The sequence below is a fragment of the Castor canadensis genome, chromosome 7, assembly GCF_047511655.1.
Source record: "Castor canadensis chromosome 7, mCasCan1.hap1v2, whole genome shotgun sequence".
Classification (NCBI taxonomy): Eukaryota; Metazoa; Chordata; class Mammalia; order Rodentia; family Castoridae; genus Castor; species Castor canadensis.
In genome coordinates this window covers 71,625,365-71,652,154 of record NC_133392.1, presented here as the reverse complement: position 1 = coordinate 71,652,154, position 26,790 = coordinate 71,625,365, and the positions used below count along the sequence as shown (strand labels likewise).

The window sequence follows — 26,790 nt, the reverse complement described above, 5'->3', positions numbered from 1 at the left end:
CTAGATTCACTAATGAAAAGAATACAGGCAACAAATATGCCTAGCATAACATTGTATGCCATCAATATCATCAGAGTTTGTTATTAGCTAGATGCTAGTAAGTTGAAACATGATGGTGATAAGAGCAAATTCTTACCAGTGGATATAAATGCTATTTGTAAAAAAGATGCTGAATAAATATCTTAAGAGAATGTCTTTAAATTGTAGCTTCAACAAGACAATAATGTGGCATGGCTAAGCACAAAGGCAATCAGGGGCAAATTTAAAGCATTCTCCTAAAATACATGAGTGTTGAATTAAGAGGTAGATGAGAAAGAGGAGTTGTGGTAGTCTGTTACATGTCATTTCCAAAGCTAGCTGTTGGACACATTGCTAGAAACAACTGAAATCTAAAGTATTAGCAGAATGTGAAGATGGATTTTAAACAATAAAAAGTCTCTGAGACGAGATTCAGTTTTGAAGCAGACATGATTTCTCAAGACCGGATGCTATTATATGATGGAAATAATATATATTCATGTATTTAAATGGAAAAATGAGATCAACTGAAAGTATTCGAGGAATAGGGGTTGGAAGATAAAGGGGAATGATGGAAGGGGAGAATTCAAGTATGATACATTGTAAGAATTTTTGTAAATGTTACAATGTTCCCCCAGTTCAACAATAATAATTTTTTAAAAATAAATAAGTGTTCTAGAATAGCAAGCAGACAAATAATAGCCTCACTTTAGTTTTCCCCAATATTGAATACAGGCAGGGCTGGTGCTGTAGCTCAGTGGTAAAGCATATGCTTAGCATGCATGAGGCCCTGGGTTCCATCCCCTGCATCAAAACCAAACAAAAGCAATCAGTAATACTAACTTGATTACTTGAGAGAGGGGATGCTCTGAGGTCTATTGAATCTGCACCTCTTTATTCTTTCACCAGAGGCACAAAATAAACCTCATTTTCTCCCTAGTGATGCTGTAAGGGTCATAGCACCAGTATTACAGCAAAAGGTTAAGCAGGAACTAAGTTGTTATATGTATTCTGACTTAGAAGATTTTCAAAGTTCTGTATCCACTGAAAGTCAAAAACTCCTTCACAGGTTTGTTGCATGAGTTTGTTGTTCGGTGACTGTTATTCCAATCCTCTTATCCCTCCCCAAAGAAATCACAGATTCATTTTGTGTATACCTATGTGAGTCAAAAGGAATGATTTCAATAATTAATCCCCCAGTTTGTTTCCTAGTAATTCAGGGGCAAGCCAAGGAATTTGTGTTTCTCCGTGTGACTCTTAGACCTAGTTTCTAGGGCATATGACATTAGAATCAACAGATAAAACTGAGGAAATTTACTTTTCCCCTTGTTGTCATACAATTAGCTATTCCATTTACATATCATTGGGCACCAACTTTATTTTCTTCACAATCCTTTCCTGGATTGGTGGTTTATTGGTCAGAAAGGTTAGTACTCAACCTCAGCTTTTTAATGTGGGACTTCTACCTTAGGCCATTTAAACTTCTGTTCTTACTGTGTTCATGAATCAAAATTTTTAAATAACTGAAGGAAAGTCTATCAAGTTGCCAGCTAAATGAAGTAGGAGCTCAGTATATTTTGGATTCCTTCTACTTTTAAGATGTCAATCTAACTTTTGTGATTGTATTCCTTTTTCTCTAGCCTATGAACATAATGTTTTAGTTGGTCTGACATACCCCAGTTGAAAGCTGTGAATCATTACTATGGTTGTCACTGACCTCAAGAATCTCCTCCCTACCTTACTCTTCCCCCAGGCTACGTAAGATAGGTGTTGGGTTCAAGCTGTGTAGAAGTTCCTGGGAAAGAGAGAAGCCACATATACTGGGAGCTTAACTAGCAGACAGGGACCACATGCTTAATCAACAAGCAGCAGATGGCCGATGGCTCTTGCAAATTCATTCACTCCCACTCCAGGCCAAGGCCAGATTTGAAGAGGGCCTTTAGCTCTGAAATTCTATTATTAATTCCATTTCTAGCCCAGACAGACAGTCAGTCCCCTGGGAGTGGAAAATAGCTGTTTTTAGGAACTGAAAATGAGATTGCTCTCTGAGATTCATTGTGCTGAGCACACAGTGACTTATACTTAGAGTCACCATTTATCAACATTGGGTGCATATCACACATGGGAAAGTGCATGTGGCCAGTCAGGTGGAGAGAATATTCCCAACCCAATGGTGACTGAACCAAAACAAAATCACCGTTATGCAGGCATTTAAGTGTGAGTCTCCCAGGAAATAAAAGACAAAGCATTGCCTGAACATGCAGTGGGAATCTCTGAGCCCTGAAAACCATGTGAACGTGTGGTGCAAGCCTGAGCTTAGCACAGGCTCAGAGTATCTTTACACCTGGAACAAATGGAATGACAGCCATAATAGTGACTAGAAAAAAGAATTACAGCCTGGGATGTGCTTTCTATCCACTCACAAAACCTCTGAAGTTTATTTTTCCCTCACTTGTTATAATTCTAACACACATCCCAATGTGGAAAAGGTGACTCATAAAGAAAAGAAAAGTACTAATCAAAGATTATCAGTTGTAATTACTGGCTAACTGCAAGCTCTTTTTTCCAGAGATAAGGTCAGGAGAAATGCAAACTACTTCTTGACATGCATTAAACATTTTGGACAACTTGGTTTTTATGCTGAATTTGTAACTGTCACCCTAAATCTGTACAAAATGCATTTTACAGTCCATTTAAAATTGCTTCAAAATTATAAAACCTAGCCTCAGGCTATTTATGTCCTTCCTTCTAGTGTTCTTAAAGAAATCTATGCCAAGCTTTATCAGACAGGTCACTGCTCCATCTAGCCAATCCCCAGAAGAAAAAAGAAAGGTATGGGTCTGAGGTAGACCTCCCACCTGCTTTGGTCTTCAGGTAGAAGCAAATAATCTGGAAAATTATCCAGGCAAAGACTCCATAAGAACCTGGCCTGGCTTCATGCAAAAAGGACCACCACTAATTACAACCTGGCTTGCGTAAAGGAATGGATTTCTGAAATTTCTGGAATAAACCCTGATTCCATTGTTCTTGAAAGTAATAACTTTATAACAATTACTATGACACTAAGATCACTACTACTTCTATGATTACTATGTGTCAGATACAAGCTCTGTATATACATTTTATTTTTGTAAATCTGACCAATAGTCCTCAGGGGTTTTAATTCAAATGAAACTGAAACTCTGATGATAAATTTTTCTCAAATTCACACAGTGTGATTTGAATTCCTGTCAGTTGAAGTAAGGGTTGCCATGCTTGGTAGAATGGTTTATGTGAATGAGGTAAATGATGGCTATAATTCATCTTGCACTACACTCACTATGTTGTGAGTGCTGGAGAGTTTGTTTCCACCATAGAATGGAGCCTTTGCACTGTAAGAAGCTGCAACCGTGATGTCCAAAGTCTGTCGTTCTACACTGTACCATGAATGATTAAGAGATATAAGTTCTGCAAGTTGACCTGTGACTTTATGCTCTTAATATTGACCTAAATCTAGTATTCAGAAATACTGGATGGAAGCAGATACTGCATATATTTTATAGGTTATCGTTTAGGGTAGTCCACAATACTGATCAGAAAATTAAGTAATATTTTCTAAATTACTAATAGATGAACAGATGCTTTTCCTCCAAAAAAGCCTCTATTATTATTTTTATCATGCTCACATTATCATTTGCTTTAGCAAGGATATAATATTTTGTCTAGGTAGCTATGCTTACTTTCTTCCTACTGTTATTCTTATTTTCAATCTAACATTTCCCTTATACCTATTTCCATCATACCTATTATTTTTAGTTGGTTTGCCTTTATAGAACAAGATGGAAGTAAGCACAAATAGTCAATCCTGAAGAAGTTGGTGAATAAAACCTCAAAAACTGTATAACTCAATTTAACATCACAGCATTCATGACACCCCTCCATTGCTTATAAGACCTACCCTTGGCAAGGTATTGTATCCTGATCTGGGATCCTTGATTCTTCAAGTTGTTGGTATGCTGGTCCCACAATTCCACCCAGCCTACTTCGGGGCGAGGGAGGTGTCCTTCTGAAGGCATTCCTGTGGAGCATGCCACTCCTTTGTCCAGGACTACAGCAAGAGGAGAGACTCCTGCTAGGTTGAAAACAAAACAAAACAAAACCAACAAACCAAAGAGATCATAGCAATAACCTCCAGGTAGCTGCTCAACCTTCTCACACATTGCATCTGAACCTCACATCCTCAAAGGTCTAGGCCAAGGGCCATCCATGGATATAGCATATATGCTTGGGTGAGATCAGGAGTTGCCCAGTTCATTTTACCCTTGGAGACAACGAGACAAAAAGGAGTTCCTTTGTTAATGGCTTTCTAGTTTAAAGCACTACTGATTAATGTAATTGCAGATTTTCAGCCAGAGATAAGAGGTGGACTTAAGGAATTCTCAAGATCCCTATTCCCAACTACCCTGATTATCCAAGCCGTAGTAGCTGTCTCTCTAATTGGAATAAAAATGTCCTTATTAGACACTGACAAGAACTAAACACAGGAAGCCCAGAAGGGATTTATGAAGAAATTTTTATTTCTTAGTGATAGCATAAACAAACCTTACTTTAATTGGCATTCTTTCCCTAACATATGTCTTAAATTCTCAGTTCACGGTCCCAGATTTTCATCAATATCAAGAAACCAAATTATTTTTCTTTTGAGTTTGCTTTTAATAAGTATTGGGATAGGTATTTCATTTGATGCATTTATCCAAAATACCCAAGTAACTGTATGTTTGTAGAGAGCATCAAAGAGCAAAAGGCATAAGTGAATTCATAGCATGGCTTTTACAAAATGACAGCCCTATACATAGGTTGTATAAAACAATTGAATTAGACTTAACCACATCATTTGCTAATTTGACTCATTGTCTATTCCATATTAATTTCCATCTCTACCCCAAGGAATTGACTGGTGAGGAGAACTTTGTTTGTGTGTAGTCATTTCATGAGACACCAGTTTATGGAGTCAAACTAATTCTGCCAGGAGCACATAAACTAAGAATTCTGTGCTGTATCCACATTGTCTGACAATACCAATACAACCATATAGGCAAACATGAAAAGCATTCTCAAAATTTCAGTGAGTCTATGATGTTCTAAAGGGGACAATCTCCCCAAGCAACTTTACCCAGATAACTGTATTATTTCAGTTCTGTCATTTTTCTCCCAGCCATATTGCTGCCATTTCTACTAAATAAATATAACATAACCTTTTCAAATATTATTTAAAGTGAAAGTTTGAAAACTTGACATTTGAGGGCGGGCAACCGCTTTCCGGGGTTTGGTAAGGATGATAGATCAAATTTTACATTCCTTGGGCCAAAATTAGCTTCTGAATTTGTACAGACACAAGATCATATCTGGCAACATCATTTCATATTAGGTGTTTAGCATAATACTTCCTGTATGTTGAGGCCCAAAATGCTTAGCAACAGGAACATCTATTTTGGTATCTAAGCCAGCATATTTAAGGAACTTTCTAACTACTACATTGTTTCTCTCCCTTTCGACTTCTGTTTTCCATCCCATGGCCATCATGGAGTTTGTAAGGCAATGGAGATTGGGTGCTAAAGTTCTCCACATCTGCATGAAAATCTCAGGTCTATAATTTGTAGAAGCAAGATGCTGGGAGAGATAATTGCACCAGAGTTCTGAAGGGAATTAAATGCCTCTTAAATTTGGGACATTTGAGAAGATTTTATAATTTGGAAGGTGTGACCAGTGTTTGAGAGGAAAATATTAAGCTAAAAGAAATTACTGTACCTCAGGGCCACTAACAATAGGAAGTTTTTACTATCCTTTGACTGATTAAGGGATTAAGTGAGCAGTTGCCAGAAGGAGACATAGATTTGTTAAGGACAAGATCAGCTGGCAGAATGTGGCTCAAGTAGATCCACATAGCTGAGGCAACTAGGAAAGGAGGGAGGACGCACAAGTACCAGGAACTTATCTTCCTCCCACTCATCAGTCTCTTGCCTGTGCCTCATACTGAGCCAAAAGAAGCCAGAAGGAAAAAGAGCTCACAGCTCTCCTGGTGCATATGGCTAGACAAAATAAGTTAAAGACTACGTGGCAGGGGTGAGTAGGGGGAGTGACCAAAGAACAATGTTAGCATGATGCTTATGCATTTCATAGGATTGTTGTTGAGATTAAAAGAGGTAAAGTCTGCCAAGTATCTAGCATGGAGCTTGGCACATAGGAGGTGCTCAATACGATAAGTTTACCTAGTTTTTCTACCACAAATGGCAACTCGAAGGATCATTCTAATCTTAAATTGTGTTCTGATAGATAGGCAAGGGCCCTGGTCTCATGTCACTGTAGAAAACCTATGAATGGACTTTTCATAAGCAAGTTAGATCCTCAAAATATAATTCAATAAAAATGACATGTCATTATAGATTTCTTTTTTAAACAGGTGGAGTTTTATTTTTTGGACAAAACATGAGAAATAATGACTTTGGATTAATAAATTTGTTTTATAAGTAAGTTATCCAAATGAGTCATTTTTTCAATGCACAAAAAGAAATTAATTACTTATACCTTGTCGAAATGTCACAACAACAAAGTCTATGTGAGGCACAGACCCATCTTTAAAAGCAGGTCTTAACCTACTGATCAATCAACTACTCAGGACTTCTGATGCAGTGGCATTCAAGAAGTTATGGAGCAGTTTTCAGGTTATATAAATCAGTGACCAGAAATAAATCACAAAAGCGTTTAGTCTATTGCATGTTTCACAAAACAAAAGCTATGATGTATTAAAGTGTAATTTACAGATTTCTAAAAAACACTGTATAAATCAACCCTTGCCTATCTACCAGGACTCAGTGTATGCCAATGGATACTACAGTGTCATTGAACCAAACAAGAAGGAATGTCTCTTAAAGATGTCCTTATTTAATCTTCCAGTGACACCTAAAAGCCCTCAAAGCCAAGCATGGGAGGTTGTACACAAACAGCCAAGAGCTGGGGTTAGGAATATTATGGCTCCAAAATATCAGAAACTAAATTTTTAAAATTTCAACCTTAAAATCTTTATGGCATAATATGGTACTAAATTATTTTACTTGAATGGTAGGATGTTATTTTAACATATGCTAAATCAGTGAGGAAAAATACTGCTTTGGAGAAAATATCCATCTTGTAAAGGGCAATTTAGGATTTATTTTTCTAATTAAGACAACTTTCACTGTGAAGTGAAATGCTCTTTTTTTCCCATGGAAAGTATTCTGTAAATGCAACAAATGATACAATCCCAAACTTACAAATAATAGCTAAAGCAATTACCCAGAAGCCAAATATATTTCAATCTAGAGTTGGAGATATTTAAACCATTTTTTTTTTACAATTGGCAAATCCTAGTTATCTCAGTCTCTACTCCTGTAGAATGAGAATAAAAATCACCATCAATTGATGAGAATTGGTAAGAGTGACTGAAAATCTCAAAGTAAATGCAGCCAGCACCAGGTTAATCCCTTTCATGAAGCTCACAGAGAGAAGAGGAAAAAGTATAATGTAAGCTTCTGTCTTGGCATGCAAAGAGATGCTGTGCAGAAACAAAGGGTCAACAGTGGCTAATATTTATTGCTACTCTTTCAACCTGGGTAATTACCATATCTTGAGAAATTTGTGAGTGTTTCTCCCTGTATATTTCCTAACAGTTGGTTTCACTTTTGACAATTTTATATCATGGAGGCACAGAAGCGTTTTTAATGTTTTTTACTTTTCTATCACTTTAGGAATCATTAATAGTATAAGGGAATTTCATTGTGTAAATGTCATAGACGCATACACTGTACTATAAGCAAGTTAAAGTTTTAAATACTGGACTTTTTTACTAAGAAAAGGAAACGTTGGTCTTTGGACAACTGTTGCAAAGATTGAGGATGTGCATTTGGACACACACAAACTAACATTAGTCCCAAACTTCACCACTTAGTTTGGAACAGATACTTTATATTTGTGGAGTACAAGATTTCCCACATGTAAAACACAAAAACGTGATGAAGAACATGCTGAAGAACATGTTTAGCTTCAGAATTTCATGACACACATCGGATTTATACATCAGATCAAGGTATTTAGCTTTCTTCCTTAAAGAGTGAATTTCTGTGGTCGGCTTAGAAAGGAATGCCACTCCATTGGTAATTGATCTTATGGACGCAAAAAGAAAACTCGCCAGGATTTTGCCAATAGGAAGTTTTCTTTGATGACTTTGAACATGTCATATCATCTGCTTAAGGGAGAAGGGGACATTAGCTTGGTAGATAATGACAAGGAAGGCTAGGAAAAATCATTTTATTCAGGCTTTTGCAGGAGTAATGCTGCCTGCTGAGGAAGCTGGTATCTTTGGTTTACCTGCTGTGAGCTGCTTGACTATCTCCTCTACGGAGAGCTACAGGAGAAGCAAGAACAATCACCTCTCCTGGCCTCCATTGCCATTCCTTGGCATGTATGTCCAGCAAATACACACAGTATGAATGTACCCACTCTCGCCATGATTAGCTACCTGTACCTGTGGTGTTTGACAGGTTGACTTCCTCTGTCAGGAGAAGGGACCTCAGGGAATGACTGTGGGCTGGAAAAACTTGACTCCATCATTTTCTCCAATGCAGTCACAGGATTTCTTTCTGCCTTTGAATACTGTGGAAAATCACAGGCACAGAGTTTAGCTGCAGGTTTGCTATGAGAGGAGGGCTGAAAATTGTAGATGGTCAAATTTAACTATAAAAGAGATTCACACATTGACTACTAGTTGGAAGGGGTAATTTACAAAGAACAGAGAAAAAGATCAAACATGATGGCCTTAAAAATTATAGGACAAAAAAGTTTATAACAGTAATAACATCAAACGAAATATAATTATGCACTTTAAAAATTTGCTTTAAAACATTCAAAAATGAATAGTTCATATAAATAGAAGAATCAACTCACCAAATGAAGTATTTATAAAATTTTGTCTAGTAAATAGCTTCAAAAATATATACTAAAACTAATAGGACAGCATGAAGACCTTGAGGAATTCACAGTAATACTGAGAGACTTGATTACATAATATGCACACATGTGACATTTCAAGTGTGAGGGAAAAATACAGGACTCAAGAAAAAATGCAGAGAAATTGTTATTCATGAAAATAAATTAAATTTGTTTCTACTTTATTTCATTGGGAAAAATGACCAGCTAATTAAAGACCTAGATATTTAAAAAAATGCTAAACAAAAGTAGTGAGTTTTGGGACAATGACCTTAACTATGACAGACTTCTTCAACAAGCCACAAAATGGTAAACAATTAAGATTTTTATAACTTGACTATTTTAAAATCTAAAAGTAAGTATACTAAAAACACTCCACAAGCTAAAAAGAATCTCTGTGACAATGAGCATAATTCCGGGTAACAGCAAAGTGTAAGATTAAATTTTTAATTTTGATAAGAAATTAACTACCTGTTTCAATAAAAACAACTATAAAACTATGTTTATAAATTTATTCATAACCTTAATATTTTCTTTACCTAGACACAACACCTTGAGACATAAAAGGAAAACATACATTAAATTTAACTAACTGCCAATTTAAATGCACTGAGTAGCAAAAATGCTAATTGACAAATTACAGCATAAGTATGAAATTAAAAATATCTTCTATTCATGTCAAAGACTATTTTTACAATTCAAATTCTGCACAGAAATCAACTGGGAAAAAATGAAAGGTGATGGTATAAATTTCACAGAAAAATAAAGGCAGATATGTGAAAGACTTATGGAAAGGTATACAACTACATTCATCGTTCATTGTAAAAGGATTATCAGAGTAAAGGAAATGAAATTTTAAGAATATCTAGTACAGGGAAAGATTTGGGAAAAGTGGAGTTGGTGTTAATTTGTCAGAAAACAAGTTAGCAACAGGTTTCAAAAATTTAAATACATGTACTCTTCAATCTAAATAGTACTTCTGGGAATTTCCATTGCTGATGCAACTACAAAGGTGCTCAACCCTAGCACAATTTTTATTTTTTAATAACCAAACAAAACAAATATAATAGAGAAATATTTCAAACAGAAATGTCCACAAATGAATATCATAGAGCCACTGAGAAGGATAAAGGCAAGGTACAAAAAAGTATGCATATGCAACCATTTGTGTAAATGAGAGAATTAGAATAGGTACATATGCATCTGTTTGATATATGTATGTGTTTATATATGCATAGATATTTATCCTTGCATTCACATACATATTTGTATGTATATATATATACTTTTTTGTGTGCTTATGTATGTTTCCATGCAAGCATTCAAGATGTGTTTTTTTTAATAAAATGAACTATTTACTATTAATTGGGTATTATCCTTGAAGAAAAGTATATTCATGTACTATGTAACAATGTTTGGCCAAAGACTGATTGATTAAATAATGGTGGCTGGTCTCATAAGATTACAACCACGTTGAAAAATTTCTATTGCTTCATGATGTCATAACACTATAACAGTGTTACTGATGTGTTTGTGATGATGCTGGTGTATAAAAGTATACAATGAGTGTGGTATAAAAGTATAGCACACAGTTATGTGCAGCATCTAATACTTGGTAATAGTAACAAATGACTATGCTACTGGTTTGTGTATTTGCTATATCATACTTTTAAAATTATTTTATCTTATCTTCTTATTTTATTTTATTTTGGTACTGGGGATTGAACCTAGCTTAATGCATGCTAGGCAAGCACTTGACCACTGAGATGCATCAGCAGACCTTTATACAAATTTTATTGTGAGACAGGATCTCACTAAGTTCCCCAGGTTGACCTTCTAATAATTCTTTTGCCTCAGCCTCCTGAGTAGCTGGTATTCTATCTGTGTACCACCATGTCCAGCTCTAGCCATTATTTTGAGAATATCACTCTAAAACAGTATGCACATTATACCAGAAGAAAGCCTCATCCATCTCCTATTCCATTTCTCTTGATTGTATCAAGATGCCATGTTAAATGACTGCCTATACAAGAAAGTTTTCATGGATTACTTTTAATGTTCAAAGTTCCAAGTACATTTTATTTTTAAGTTCTTTCAAAATAAGCCACATAGTGGCACTTAGTGACCATGTCTTGAACCTGACACTGAGTTCTACCAAATAGACCTGTAGACACTGGTCTAGAGTCATGGCATTTCCCTGGCTCCAGCCCTCCAGAGCTCTACTGTCTCATATAAGAGGAAAACAGTGAAGAAAAACTTGCGAAGGACACAGCCTAGACGTTTGTAAAATGGTATAAGTTGGCACAGAACTAAAAGAATATAAGAAGATAATTTGAGAAAGTTGATTGATTTCAATAATCCTAAATAACAAAGATCCAACAGTGAAGAAAATACCTCTATGTGTACTTCATTACTGATTAAAGTTGTGTGTTACAAACCACCCATGGAAAAAATCAGAGAAATAGATGTGTTCATTGAAGTATAACCAACATCCTGAATTTCTGTCTGACTTCTACAGTCTATAAAACACATATTAAATTTGCTTGCTTTTTTTTTAACCCCAACTTGTAATCAATAGGTTTAGAAGACACACTCCGAGGCTTTGAAGGTTCAGCATCTGCAGAAGGCTCTCAGGGAGCAACAATAGCCAACTGCTTCTGGAACATCCAGATTTTCTACAGAAATTGCTAAATCACAGTAAGTCGGTAACCCTTTCCATATTTAATGTCTATTTAAAAGCCTGATTCAGTTTTGGGGCCATTAGTTCACAGTCTCTGCTTTGAACCTTTTTTAGGTTCTTTTTCTTTTGTGTTTGTGGTACTGGCGTTTGAACTTAAGGCCTCACACTTGCTAGGCACATGCTCTACTACTTGACCTACTCTGTCAACACTCTGCTTTAAATCTTGAGAGACTGAGGGCTTTACCCAAAATCCTGGATGAAAGTCATGAATAACATGCACTTCTTATTTGTTCTTCTCACTGATAATGTTCTTAGCAGATACGTTCTAAACCTTTTCTTTCAAATATTTGAGTGCTATTATATTACATGGTTATTTTCCTTTATACTATTTTAGTCTATTAATACAAAATTGCTTCCAAAATTTATTATTTTAAATCTTCTCTTCTTCCACTCCCAGCATTTCATTTTATTAACTATACTTAGCCTGAGATTTGGGTTTACATAGCTGGTGTTAATGTCCAGGGTTTGATGAGATATATGGGAGTACTTTTTTTAAAAATCTAATTAGCTTGACTGTCCTCCAAACTGACAGTGTATACATATTGACTCAAAATGAATTTAGAGATAGGTTCCAGTTTCAGCTCTGACAAGAGCTTGGAAGTCATCATTTCTGTCTTTATAATAAGAAACAAAACCCTGGACAAACTGAAATTCGATGACTATTCTTGTATTCATCAGATAATTGACACTGTAGGGCAAATCCTGAACTGTGTGAAGACTGGAGTACATAGATTTGTAGCAAAAATCAGCTTAACCTAAAAGGTAACACACATGCACAGGAAATCAATGTGAGTCAATGCCCTGTATAGCTGTCCTTATCTCAACCAGCAAAAACCCTTGTTCCTTCCTATTATTGCTTATACTCTCTCTACAACAAAATTAGAAATAAGGGCAAAATAGTTTCTGCTGGGTATTGAGGGGGTGGGGGGAGAGGGAGGGGGCGGAGTGGGTGGTAAGAGAGGGGGTGGGGGCAGGGGGGAGAAATGACCTAAGCCTTGTATGCACATATGAATAATAAAAGAAAAAAAAAGAAAAAAAAATCAGCTTCCCCACAACAGAGTTTGCTGGAAGCATCAGTTGGCCGAATTGCTCCAGTAGGAATTTTGACAACTTGCTAGCTAGTACCCAGGTGTGGACTGCAATGAGGTCTAGGATCATCTGAGGCTTTAGTCTTGGGGAAGATGGCTAAATTCATGAGGCTTACCTCTTGCAATCACACCAAGTTATCACAGCAGAGAACAAAACCAAATCAACTCATGTCTCCACAAGTATAAGGGAAAAAAGCAATCATTTGGAAGTGCACATGGAGCAGTCTCAATAACAACTCGATATTTCAGTGAAAAGATCTTTATACAAAGCCTTAATTCACCAGAGGAAAGGGCATCTCCCTTATGTGAGGCTTCCGGTCTCACATAAGAAGAGAAAAAGAGTAAGGAAAAACTTGTGAAGGACATATCCCAGGCACACAATCCCACTAACAGAATGAAGTATACTCACTAAAAATCATGGAAGAATTCTGTTCACCAGATCAGCAGGGCTCCACCAGAATAACAGTGGGTTACAATGGCAAAACCCACTGAGTCTGGCAGACCCAGACTCTGTTGGGGGTTTTTAGGGAACCTTAAAGACACTAACACAGTAAAAAAATAGTAAAAAAACAAACAAGAAATAAACACTAGAGTATTTCAAAGCCTTTGCATCTATAGCTATAGCAAACATTAAACCAAACCAGATTAATATAAAACCTTATACTGTTTATCTGAGTTCCTATTCACCACTTCATTATGTAATTCTGCATTTTAACAACAACAAAAAACAAATCTAAAGCATCAGAACTCATATCAGAGAGATATTGGAATGACCAAACATCAAATTCAATGCAAGCATGAAAATTATGACAAGGGCCCTAATGGAAAAAGGAGACAATATGAAGAACAGATGGGTACTACAAGCAGACAAATGAAAACAGTAAGAAATACTCAGAAAATAAATGCTGGAAATCAAAACAATATAGAAAACAAAATAAAGGTACTCAATAGGGTTGTCAATAGGAAAAAAGAGAAAGAGAAACTATTCAAGACTAAAGGAAAATTCCAAAAGGTGTAACATAGGCATAACAGGAATAACAGAAGGAGAAGTGGAGAGAATGAAGTGGAAAAGTTTGAAGGAATAGGGACTAAGAACTTTAAAATTAACGACAGATTCCATACCACAGATTCAGGATGCTTGCAGAACACCAAAACAGCATGGAGGATAAATGCTAAAAACTCAGGATGATGGTAAATAATACTCAAACTGAAAAGACTAAAAGGAAAGAAAATCCAGAGGACATAAAACCTTACCTATAGTGGAAAAAAAAGATTAAGAGATACAATAAATTTCTAATTAGAAACCATACAAGCAAGAAAGCAAAAGATTGAAAGACTGAGTTGAAACAAAAAAAGACCACCAAACTAGAAATCTATTTCCACCGAAATTATCTTACAAAAGTGAAGAACTATTATAGACTTTCTCAGACAAATTAAAACTGAAGGAATTCATCATAAGCTGGCCTGTCATGAAATAAATTCTAAAACAATTTCTTCAAGGAAGAAGAAACTGAAGTAAGCCTGAAACTTAGCTCTACACAGAGAAAAAATATCAAATGACAATAAATTTAAATACTTTCTTTTTCTTCTTAATAGATCAAACAGAAAAAAATTTTTTTTCAAGACAGTAATAGAAACAAAGTATTATGTGATTATGACAAGATAATCATTGAGAGTACTTACAGAGAAAACAGAAAAAAGAATTGGGGTATTCTGCTGTAAAGTACTTTTATTATCTACAAAGTGGTAAGTTGTTATTTGAAAGTTGACTCAGATTAGTTGTAAATCTGTTTTGTAGATTCTTTAGCAACTTCTAAAAATTAGAAAAGGGCTATGATTGATATGGTAATAGAATATAGGAAATAGAATCATAAACTGCTTAATTAAAATGAGAAAAAAGAAATGAAAGAACAAAAGAGGAAAATAAAAGAAGCAAGTAATAGAAATTGATTATAAATATGTCAGTTAATCACTTTAAATGTGGTCTAAACTCACCAATTAAAAAGCAGATTGTTAGCATAGACCATAGACTAGAAAATAACAAAACCCAACTATATGTTGTCAATGAGAAAAATACTTTAAAAATAAAGACATGGGTAAGATAAAAGTTAAGGGCTAGCAAATGATATACTCTGCTAACACTGTTTCAAAGAAAGCTGAAGCAACCATACTGATTTCACACAGAGCATATTCCAAAGGAACAAGAGTTATCAGGAGAAAAAGGATTAAAAAAAACCACATTCATCTTATTATAAAAAAGATCAGAATTCTCCAAGAAGATAAAATAATTACGAACTTATAACAGCATCAAAATATATAAAGCAAAATTGAAAGAGGTACAACTTAAAAATTCCTATTATACTTGAAGAGATCAACTTCCATCTAGTAGTAATTCACAGATCCACCAAGAAGAAAAATTAGTAAAGGTGTAGCTGACCTGAACAGTACATTCAATCAGGTTGATAGGATTGATGTTTATAGAATTCTTCTTCTGGTACAATAGACTGCACATTCTTCTCAAACTTACATGGAACATTTACCAAGATAAACCATGTTTTTTGATCATAAAGCACACCTTATAAAATTTGAAAGAATAGGAATGGTAAAATGTATGTTCTCAAACTACATTGAAATTAAACTAGAAATCAATTACAGAAAAATAGTAGGGAAGTCCCAAATTTTTTGGAGAATAAACAACATACTTGTAAATAACAAAATGATCAAAAGTAAGTCTCAGCAGAAACTTTAGAATATGTCTAAATAAATTAAAGCTAAAATATAATTTATCAAAGTTTATGGTAAATGATGATGACAAAGATTGAAGTTAATGTATAGCATGAAATCTTTACATTTTAAAAGAGAAATGGTCTAAAATCAATATTCTAAATTTCCAGCTGCCTTGCTAAATATGATGCCATGAGTTCAAATCCCAGTGCTGTCAAAAACAAACAAAGAACAGAATAGAAATAATGGAGGAATCAAGAAGATAGCAATTAAATTGAAAACAAGAAAGTAATAGAGAAAAATCAACAAAAGCAAAGCTGATTCTTTGAAAAGATCAATAATATTGATTGTTCTCTACTCAGGCTAACTCAGGAAAAAGAGAAGACTCAAACTACTAATAATGAAAGTAAAAAAGGCAAGATCCCCTCTGTTCCTGTGGACATGGAGAAGATACAGTAGAACCCTTTAAGTAACTTGATAACTTAGTTGAAATGGACCATTTTCTTAAAAGACACACACTACCAAAGTTCAAAGTACTGGAAATAGGTAACAGCCTAGATGTATTAAGGAAATATAGCTATTAACAAAATAAACATCATTTTGGAGCCTTGGGACGCCAGGGAGGAATGAGACTTTAACAAGGGAATCTGACTATCTCAAAATTTGTAAGGGCATCTGAGGAATTTAGGGGGAATGGGGAGAACTGCCCGAGCAACTTTGAAGTGGAGTCTAAATCTAATTTTTTTTTTTTTTTTTTGCGGTATTTGCATCTTGAAATCAGGGCCTCAGGATTGCTGCAAAGGTGCTCTACCACTTGAGCCATGCCCCCAGCCCAGTTCTGAGTAGAATCTAAATCTAAAGGCAAAAAGATTGCATATGGGCACTGTTCAGTTGTCAAACATATGCTGAAGTGCAATGTAATCATTCTGCTTCTACTGTATATGTATTTTGTGACCAAGCAAATATATAAATGGGTGGTGGATATCTTCTCCCTAGTGGAGTGGAAATTTAAAGATAAGCAGTGAGTAGAGGCTACAGTGATCCATGTGGTAACTGATTAGAATTGGGGGAGACATCAGCATGACATCAGAACGAAGTTACATTTAGCCAAATATAGATGCAAATGGTTACACTAAAAATATTCACAAATTTGACCTTTGATCTATTTTCTGGGAAGGCCTAGAAGCAAGGCCATCCAGTAACCAGCACTCCTAGTTCCCAGATCTTGTTTCCAATAGAATTCTGCAATGAAAGGAATGCTATTGGAGAATCCTCTGGTTCTAGGGTTGGAACAGCTATAGTAAATGATCCTGGAACATCTTGTAGTGCTAAAAAAAAAAAAAATAGACAAAACACCCTCAGAAACTGATTCTGAGTTAATAGGCTACTATCACAATGGCATGGACAGCTGAAAGATTTATCAGTAGCTAAGCCTAGAATAAGTTGATCACAAAATAAAGTCATATTTACTTTCTTCCATTATGAATAAGAGTATAAAAAAAGTTTCCATGATTTCAGGCTGATTAATAATAAATTAATAAATAAATGACAGAGATAAAACAAATCCCTTGTAGTAGTACCAAATAACTTATGTAGCTATCCGGATCTCAGAAAAAGATAACGTCAGTTCCTTCCAAAGGTCACTCTATGTAAAGGAGAGGAGAGAAAGGAGTATCATACAATAGAGGAACCTGAAAAATATTTCCTCTGATGCATGAGGAGAATATCAATTGTGATAAATCAATAGTATATACCCTTGATATGATGTGATAAAAATGGCACTTGCTATCTTTCTCTGAAAAACCTATAACCCCAATATAATCAGAAGAAAAACATCAAACAGATTCAGATTCTGATAGAGAAGCATCCTGCAAAATACTTGAATACTGTGCTCAACACTGTCAAGGTCATCAGAAACAAAGGAAATCCAACAAACTGGCTATGTTATACCAAATGTAATGTGATTTCCTGGGGGAGACTGAATGAGAAGAGGCAATTGGGTAAAAAAAAATTTAGAATACGTGAATTATCTATGGATTTTTACTTAATAATACACCAACATTGTTTTATTAATTTTAACAAGTATACTATTCCTGTGTACAATGTTAATAAACAGGGGAAACTCAATACACAATATATAGGAACTCTTTGTAGTATCATCTCAACTTTTCTGTGAATCAAAAATTGTTCATAGTGGTGAATACTTGTAATCCTAGGTATGCAGGAGGCAGAGATTGCCAGAATTGTTAACAGAGACTAGCCCTGGGCAAAACCATGAGGCCCTATTTGATAAATAACTAAAGCATATAAGGGCTGAGGGCATAGCTCACGTTACAGAACACATGCCTTGCAAACACAAAGCTCTGAGTTCAAACCCCAGTAGTGTCACAATATTTGGACATATATTCCCTATGCTGACAGCATTTATTACATTTTCTTCCAAAATGCATGCAGTCCCATTACCGGGAGGATGGGCAACGTTTCATCTATCAGATTATATCTCCAGTGAAGTTTAAGTGCTTAGGCCCACTGCCTATCTGGACCTCCTCTTTACTATCCTGTAGAATATTAGAAAGTTTGGCAGTTGATTCCACGTTCTTTCCTTGACTCAGATCCTGATTTAATTTATAACAAAATGTCACTGTAGTGAATAACGAAGTTTAATTGTCCATTCACTGGTCCTCTTAGGATAAGCCAAAGTGTTTCCTTTTAACTGCCCCCATACAGTCTGGCAAGCACTGTAATTTTGGGGGAGAAGTCCTCTTCCCCATCAGTCTCCTTGAAAGGCCCCTGCCTTGTGGGAGTGCTCCTGGTGGATGCTGAGGCTGTCCACCCCTACCTGCTCCATCACTGCCTTTGTTCTAACATACTGTTGGTGGGTGCTAGAATCAATAGACCCATCAAAAAAAGCAGGCTGTGTTGGCAGTAGAGCAATGACACTGTTGTTTCCATGTCTGGCACATGCACACAGTGGGAGTCAGAAGGTTAAATCAATGTGGGGCCTGTGTTGGAAAGCAGTGTTGACGGAGCTGGTAATCACCTGTTCTGGAACCCCAGGCAATAAAGGCAGGAGGGTGGACCTTTTAAAACAGTTTTAAATGTAGGTCTCTGCATTACTCTCAACTCATCTTTATCAAAAGGTTTTTTATTGCCAGTCTGATTCAGAGACTCTAAGATGAAGAAATTGTGTAGGTATGACATATTTTCAAGAGTGATTTCATTTGGATTTCAAATGCAAGTAATTAAAAGCAACTTGCCCATTGTTGCTTTTTCTAGAATTTTTGCATTCACCAGAAAAGGAAGAACTGTAACAATTGCAGTCAAATGTCAGCACATTTCCTTTCCTCTAAAGCAAAATAATATAACTAGACCACTTCCAGGCACTTGAAACAGCAAGTTCCCTCTTCTCTCCTCTAGGCGGGATTGCACATGTGCTACTGTCTCTTCTTAGAGATATCTTTGCTATTCCATTGTCATATTAACCCTCCAGAAGGCCTGCTGTAAACTCTGATACAACATTCAGCATTGATTGTAGGCTTTGGCATGTATACAAGTCCACGTTTGTCTGTGGGATTATTTGATTAATATCTATCATGTACAGTAATCAGTAAACTCCTTGAAAGCAGGGGGATGTTTCATGCTTCATTTGTTATAAGAATTTTGAGTCACAATGATGACCCATTATATCCTGGTCCTTAGTAGGCACTGTCTAATACTTACTAGCCACTTAATCTATATTTGGATGAATACATGAATCTATAATGAATCTTGATATTTCAAATAAATATCAAGATTTCAGATTAGAAGTATTCAATATTAGCTTTAATTAGTACTAGAAAGAAATGACCTCATCTGACCAATCCGTAAACTTACAACTCCTTCTTACCTCTCAATTTAAATGTAGCCTCTGAGGCAGCATTCAGATCCCCCTAGTGAAATTCAGATGTTATTTTTTCATTATATAAGGACACTTTTACATTATATAATGGTTTATGGCTACATACTTGTCTCTATCACTAGCCTGTGAGCATCCTAAGGTCAGGAATGATCTGTTTGTATTATAAACTTTCTATGTAGTGTCCAACACAAAATATTCAATAAGGATTATTGTAAGAGGCACTCAAATTATTTTTGCTGAAAAGCACTGACTCCATACTTGGGCACACAAATTAACTGAAAAACAGATGAAGCTTGGCATCCCTACCTCCATTTTGTATCTGTCTTTCATGTAAGCCATTGTCTTTGCAGTCATTTTACAAACACCATGAATACCAGAAAGGACAGAACTGATAACATCTTCATAACAAGGGACTGAAACTTCCCATAAGGAACAGTGGAGACTTGCAGGACAGACTACTCCTCCAAATGAAAAAAATTACTTATAATGATGAGGCTGCACACTAGAGCACAAGTAATCATCTCATAAAACCCGGACTGTTCCCCTCAAGTGATGACCGTGATAACATCTTCTCCAGAACCCCTCTGGGAACCCTCTGACTGAGATAATGGTCAACCAGAACACACCTGTGACTGAGACTGTTTAACTATGCATACCTTTGCCCCCTGCCCCAAGTTCTTTTGTCTACTCGAACCTATAGCTCATGTCTATAACCTGGAAGATAGCTGAAAATGAGCTGAATCTCTCTGCCTCTTCCCATGGCATGTCCCAAGCCATGCAATAAACCTCTTGTCTCTGCCTTCACCAAACCATTTAGAAGCAGGTGGCCAGACCTGGCATATGGAATCTCAGGAGTTTGGGCCTTGGGTACAAAACTCCAGTTTCATTATAAATGAATATATGCCACTCTACCCGTTACTAAAGCTGAGTTAGGTATTGTTTATTAATCTTCTATAGCATGCAAATATTATCTTTCAATTCTTTCTTATTGAATGTTATCTCTATACATAAACCTATTTTCCTAAAGATGATTTTCGGAACAAAAAGTGGAAAGGGTTATATATCATTTCCTTCTCTTACTATGTGACTATCTTTTTTCCTTGTTCTAAGAGAGAATAGATCATCTCTTTTTTTGGTGATCTCTGAACCACAGTGGACTTTTTCCCCATTCTCTTGATGGCTCTGGAGGTTTTAATTCTATCCTCCACTCTTATAAATGAGGTCAGTTCATGTCTTTGACTCACAAATGCTTTATTTGTAAATGAAGACAGAAACTAGAAGCTTCTAAGGCACTGCCAGGATGATCCACTCTCATTCAGCTTCTGAGTCAAGTGCTTCCAGAATATGATGTTACTTCACTAGACTAGGTGTTTCACATTATGTTAAATGACTGTAAAGTGAAACCCTTCCCCATGAATGTTTAATGAACTTAAGGGAATGCCAGACAGAGACAATTCATTTGTTAAGCATTGCAATTTGCAAAGAATTTCAAGTAGTTAACCTGGGCTTCAAGATAAAACAAAGACAAGTTTCCCTGATAGGGTGAGCAAGTAGGAAACTTTTTCCCTCCCAGGCATGAGGATGGACCTTTATGCCCTGTCACCCTCCGTATAGTGGAAATAAATGTCTATGACAGGAGCTTGATGATGGAGCTTCAACACGTGCTGAGAATTTTTTTTTAGTCGCATTTGCAACTTGGGTATGGACTCTGCACATCCTCATCCCCCCTTGACATTTGGGGCAGGAAAATTGTTTTGTTATGGGAGCTGGTCATGTATCCCAAGATGCTTATGCCACATCCTAGATTGCAGTAGCGTTCTAACAGCAAGTCTAAACAGTCAATGTTTCCCCAGTGGGAGAGCATTTCCCAAATGGGAGAGGGGAGAAATTGCCCCTTGTTGAAAGCCACTGAGTTATATAGATGTGGATTTGCCTTTGAGCTCTTCACAAGCTGTTGGATAGTACTAACTTTCCCAAGCTCCCAACTTCACTTCTCTTCTCTGTATATTGTGGGTATAAATTAAGTGTTCATTTCTAGAAGGAAATGAGATAATACATTTATATTATTTAGCATGATAATATGCATATGCTTATCACATGTTATTTCCTATTACTATTTTATCATTGATATTGGTATTTCCTCATAACTCTTGCCAGAAAAAGAAATATGTAAATCTATAAAGCAAAAAGTGCTTTCCCAAAATTTTTTCAATGCATTTTAATATGCATCCAAAGGTTTTAGCCACAGGTCAGATTATCACTTTCCCTAAGACAACCTGTGCTTCCTGTCCTCCAACTGCGCAGATTCCCTGCATACTTCTTTTTATAGATCTTAAAGATAGAATTGAAGGAAAGAAAATGCTCTTAAATTTTTCTGTTCTTTATAATGGATTATTGATATCAATTCTCCATCTGTTTTCTCTCAAAATTTATAGCATTGAAAATTGTAGTCAAATTGATGTTTGCTTCCTATAATAAAATGGTGAGCAAAGGGTATCAGCATGTAATTCACCAAAGAGGAAATTTGACTAGAAATATGCGGATAGAGATTGTACTATCAAATAAAGAAATGCCAATCCCAAAGAATGCCATTCCCCACTATTAAATTAGTGGAGGAAATGGTGATAAAGATATTACAAAGCTGGAAACTGACATATGCCCTTGAGAAGCAATTTTTTCATCCCAATCTAGTCTCTAGTCTTGTTAAAGGGGTCTGCTCAGTTAATCCCCTGAGCCAAGCCCACAGTGTGTGAATGCAATGACTTCATTATATATATCTTCAATGCACCTTGCTAGTCTGATACAGGGTCTGTAAATGCCTTCTTTTTATACCTATTTTCTTCCTGGACTCCTAACTTCTGCTTAACTATTTACCCAGATAATCTCTTAGAATGTAATCTTAGCTGATCACACCCCATCTCAAACAAAATGGCTTCCATGTAGAGGAGTTCGGGAACATGGTATCCCAAAATATACTTCTTTGGCATGTGGATAATTTTGAGCGAAAGGCCACTGGGATCAGGGAAATACAAGCAAAGCTCTACAAATAGAGCAGAAGTTTTCCTTTTGTAAAAGAAATTTCCATTAACAGAAATGTCTTCCACTACTGTACCAAGAAGGAGGACAACTCTTATCAACAGAGAAGACACTTAAATCTGCATTACAAACCCTATTAAAAACTATTGTGTTACATATTTTTCTGGTTACCTTCACATAACTTGCCTCTACACACACATACCCAGAAGTCCCAAACCTCTTTCCATTATCCTAAAATAGTATAAAAGCTTAAATTCTAAATATCCCTAGAGTTGTCTATTTCTCAGTACTTTACGTGTTACATTAATGATGCACTTGTTAATAAACCTGTTTCTTTTTCTCTTATCAATCTGCCTTGTATTGTATAGCCCAGAGAAGAGAAGTAAAAATGTTTTTTCCTCCATTCCCCTGTCCCTACGCAACAGTAATAGGAATCTAAAGAGACACTATTCCCACACTCTCTCCTGGACCCTGAGGAATGATCCACTTGAGACCCTGCTTGCCCTGTACCAACATACAAATGTTAGGGCCAAGTAGACTGGAGAGAAGAGGGGGAAAAAAGAACTAAGATCATATGCAGCTGTGATCTTCAAGTATTGGAAACCCTGCAGCTAGTCATTTCTGTCGTGAATTCCTATCCTAATCACTCAAATCAAGTTAAAGATTGAGGCAGGCTAGGGTTAGGGAAAGTTTGGGACTGAGATGCCTCCCTGACTCATTTTAAGAGCTCCATTATAATTTCAATAAGTTAGAAAAAATAGGAACTTCCTCTCTCATGGGTGGGACACCTGAGAATTAACACAGTGTATAGGGAGTCAGCCCAGCTCCTCCCCCTAACTCAAAGTCAAAGGAGTCAAGTAATGATATGCCCTCACCTGGCTCAGGAACCGCCTATGCCCCTCTCCACTCATTGACTATTGGATGAGAGTTGCCAATAGTCCCTTCCCATAGGTTAGTATAGGTTTTAAAAGCACCTGGAGAAGAGAAACACATTCTCTCAGCCTCCAGATTCTACCTGAGTCCTACCATGCTCCCCTACTCTAAATTTTAATAAAATCCATTTACACCCACAGGGAGGGGCAAGGGAGAAAATGAAAGACAGTGAGGGAGATAATGAGAGATAATGAGAGCAACATTAAAACAAAAAAACAAACAAGCCAAAACCCAGATTTGAGGAATGTAGCATAGCACCTGGGGCTGGACCAGAGAAGGGTCACCTTGTCCCAGAGGTTAAAATGGCCAATGAAATAATATGTGAGCATGTATGGGACAAGCTGTACCTGTAACCTGCTCTAAAAGGTATATAAGGAAGGCCCCCTCTGTTCTTGGGGCTCAGCCTTTAGACTTGAGTCCTCCGAGTCACTGCTAGCCTGTTTAATAAACTTGCTTCCTGAAAGCTTTGGTGCCCTATGTCTGTCTGAATCATTCTACAACATCCTGCCATGGATTCCTCCTGTGGGACACAAAGAATGTGGGAGCCTTCTGATCACAGACTGTATCAGTGTCATTAACAGGATGGGGAGAACACAGAAATGAAGATTTTATTTTACCCTTGTGGATAATAGTAAACCACAGAAAAGAATGTGAATGTGTACTAGGATAGGGATGGGTGAAAAACTGTGCAATGGTTCACTTTGTGGAAGATTATGCTACAATCCAAATGAATTTGTGCAATCGTAGAGCGTATAGAAAATGCTATTCATCACATGTGAGATGAAATTGAAGAGTACAGTACTACACAGATACTCTGACTGCAACACAACCCTGTAAAAGGCATAGTGAGTGACAAAGACTCTTCTTGACCTACCTTGTTTCAACTAGGCCTCACCTTTGCTCTATAAAGACTGCAGCCTCTTAGTACAAAAGCTTTCATCTTCACACTAAAAGAGCTCAACTAACACTTAGTTTCCAACAACTCAAGACTGCTTCTCTAGGGTGACCTAGTCCCCCTTAAAGGCCAGCCTGGAAATAAATAAGAACTTAAAGTTTCTTCTAGCCAGCACCTGATGATAGGTCCTTGACTTCCCTTTTTAAAGCATTTACTAAAAATGGGTTGTAATTATAAATATGTATCTCCTATACCTCAGGAGTATCTTTCACAAGGACTTAAAAGCCATTCCTTTGAAATGATACAACAGGAAGGATAGAGGTTCTGGTCTCACTCTCTGTGAGTGAACAGAATTCTAACCTCAATCCTTGCCAATAATCACCAGCCAACAGACACAGCTACTAATGCATTTACACTGAACAACCCTTTGTACTTTCGGACTTCCCTGCCTCTGATTAAGCTCTTGCTTTTCCCCTTGTCCCTGTTTCTGCTCCTTCATTCTTCCTTTAAAAGGTTCAGTCACCTCCGTACCTATTGAAGATAAGTACAGTTCATGCTGGACACTTTTCACTATTGCAGTAGTATATTACTGATTACAATCTGTCCCCATGGCTTCAACCGTGTCCAGCTTTTTTTATCTTGGACAGGATCAGTTGCTAAGAAACTAAAACCCTCACCACCAAAGTTATTAGAAGTGCTGGGATTATATTCATTAGAAATCATTAGCAAGGGCATTTTGGTTCAGAAAACAATCCCTGCACATTGCCATGAATAAAAGATTAAAGAAATTTGTTGGGAAGCAATTCTGATTTATGAATTCCACATTAAACCATCTAAGTACATCTGTTATGGACATCATAATAGTGACTTTTTAAATAATGATTTCTTAGAATCACAAATGATGTGTAAATTCCCAGGAATTGAAGCAATTTTTGGTGCAGGAATGTGTTCTGAGTGATTGGCTATTACACTCAAATACTAGGTTTATACCACAGCCTTTGTTTCTTCCTTTCAGGCTTCTGAATCTGGAAGTACAATCTCTTGGAGGAATATTTCAGCATGTATTAGATAGTACACTTCTTTGTCTTTAATTTATTCTTTTGCAATATATTTCAGAAATGATTAAAACTATCTTACAAAGAATATAGGGGGAAAGAGTTTGTATTTAACTTCAAGTTCTAGAGTCTGTGTAAAGCCTGGTGTAGCAGAATTAACTCTGGGACCATGGTTCTCAACTCTCACTCTTCTCACATACCTCCCCCTAACTTGTAATGGACTAAACATGGAATTCTTGGGAACCTATGATTTAAATTTTTTTCTGTGTATATTAGTCTCTCACTTTTAGGCCACCTGTTGACCATTTCACACCCTTTGAAACTGGGACGGAGACTGATCCTGTGGTGAGGCAGTTTTCAGGTCTCCCTTGGCCCTTCTCCCATTGATTTCTCCTCCTCCAGCCAAGGCTGCAACACTCAGCATCTCACATACTCTGCTTGTAGATCTGGTGGTGCCTGTATTTTCTTAATAGTAAGAAATACATAGGTTCCCATATGGCAGGAAGCATTGTATCTCTAGTATCAACCATTATTGAAAAGTGCTCATGCATGTATGTGTGTGGGTGTGTGTGTACACATACACATACATACAAAGAACTGCAAGATGTTTTAAGCAAAAATCTGAAAAAGTACTGAATAAGTACACAAATCTGATCACAGGCTCTCTATGTTGAGCTGGGCTGCAAGAGATGTATAGACATACAACTCACATTTTGCAATTGGACATGGTTCTTCCCCAAGCTCTCTGACTTTGCCATTGTGCTGGATGCTTTCAGACTGTAGTTTTTACCATTCTGTGACTCTTTCAGCTGCTCGTGGATTTGTTTTGCTTGTTTCCTGCAGATATAAATACATATATAAATATTTACATACATTTATTGTATTCATTCCCAATGCATATATTTGTGATTTTCTAAAGCTAGATAAACTCTGTTAACAAAAAGAGCCCTTCTCTCATTTTGAACTACATCAAGAAATACTTCCAATTTAGAAAGAACCTGGCATTATTCACTATCATCCATGGAGTTATTGTCAGTGTTTCTCCAAAGCAGACAGGATCCTAATCATTGTTGTCTTGGCCTCCATGGCCAAGAGGTCCCTATCTCCACATGTTTAGCTATAAAGAGTTGGAAGTGCAGTTAAGAAGTGACTAAAAGAAAGATGTGAAGCTTGGGCTTGACGGCTACATATAACATATTTGTAAAGATTCATTTATATTTATACAATATGAATACAAGTAGCTTGTATGCACAACTTGTATGCATATGTGTGCATATTTTCTGTCTTTTACATCTGTTTAGAAGCAGTCCATTTATTGTTATCAACAGCCCTGACAGTAAAAATAGTCAATATGCAGAAATGTTATGATACCCCCTTACAACTATTGTATACTAATAAAAAGA

At 36.4% G+C, this 26,790-nt stretch overlaps 1 protein-coding gene across 10 annotated transcripts in view; it reads right to left on the bottom strand.

The window, feature by feature from the left end:
- The window catches only part of Nrg3 (neuregulin 3), a 1,113,314-nt gene that overhangs the window by 8,654 nt on the left and 1,077,870 nt on the right, over nucleotides 1–26,790 (bottom strand). For 3 of the 10 annotated variants that reach the window (XM_074079308.1, XM_074079313.1, XM_074079310.1), the window contains exons 6-8: nucleotides 26,098–26,224; nucleotides 8,552–8,685; nucleotides 3,956–4,129 (exon numbers count right to left, since the gene is read on the bottom strand). In XM_074079308.1, coding sequence (XP_073935409.1) covers nucleotides 3,956–4,129; nucleotides 8,552–8,685; nucleotides 26,098–26,224 — 435 coding nt within the window. The remainder of the gene's footprint in view (nucleotides 1–3,955; nucleotides 4,130–8,551; nucleotides 8,686–26,097; nucleotides 26,225–26,790) is intronic. The other 7 variants (XM_074079311.1, XM_074079314.1, XM_074079316.1 and 4 more) reach the window with 3 other exon arrangements.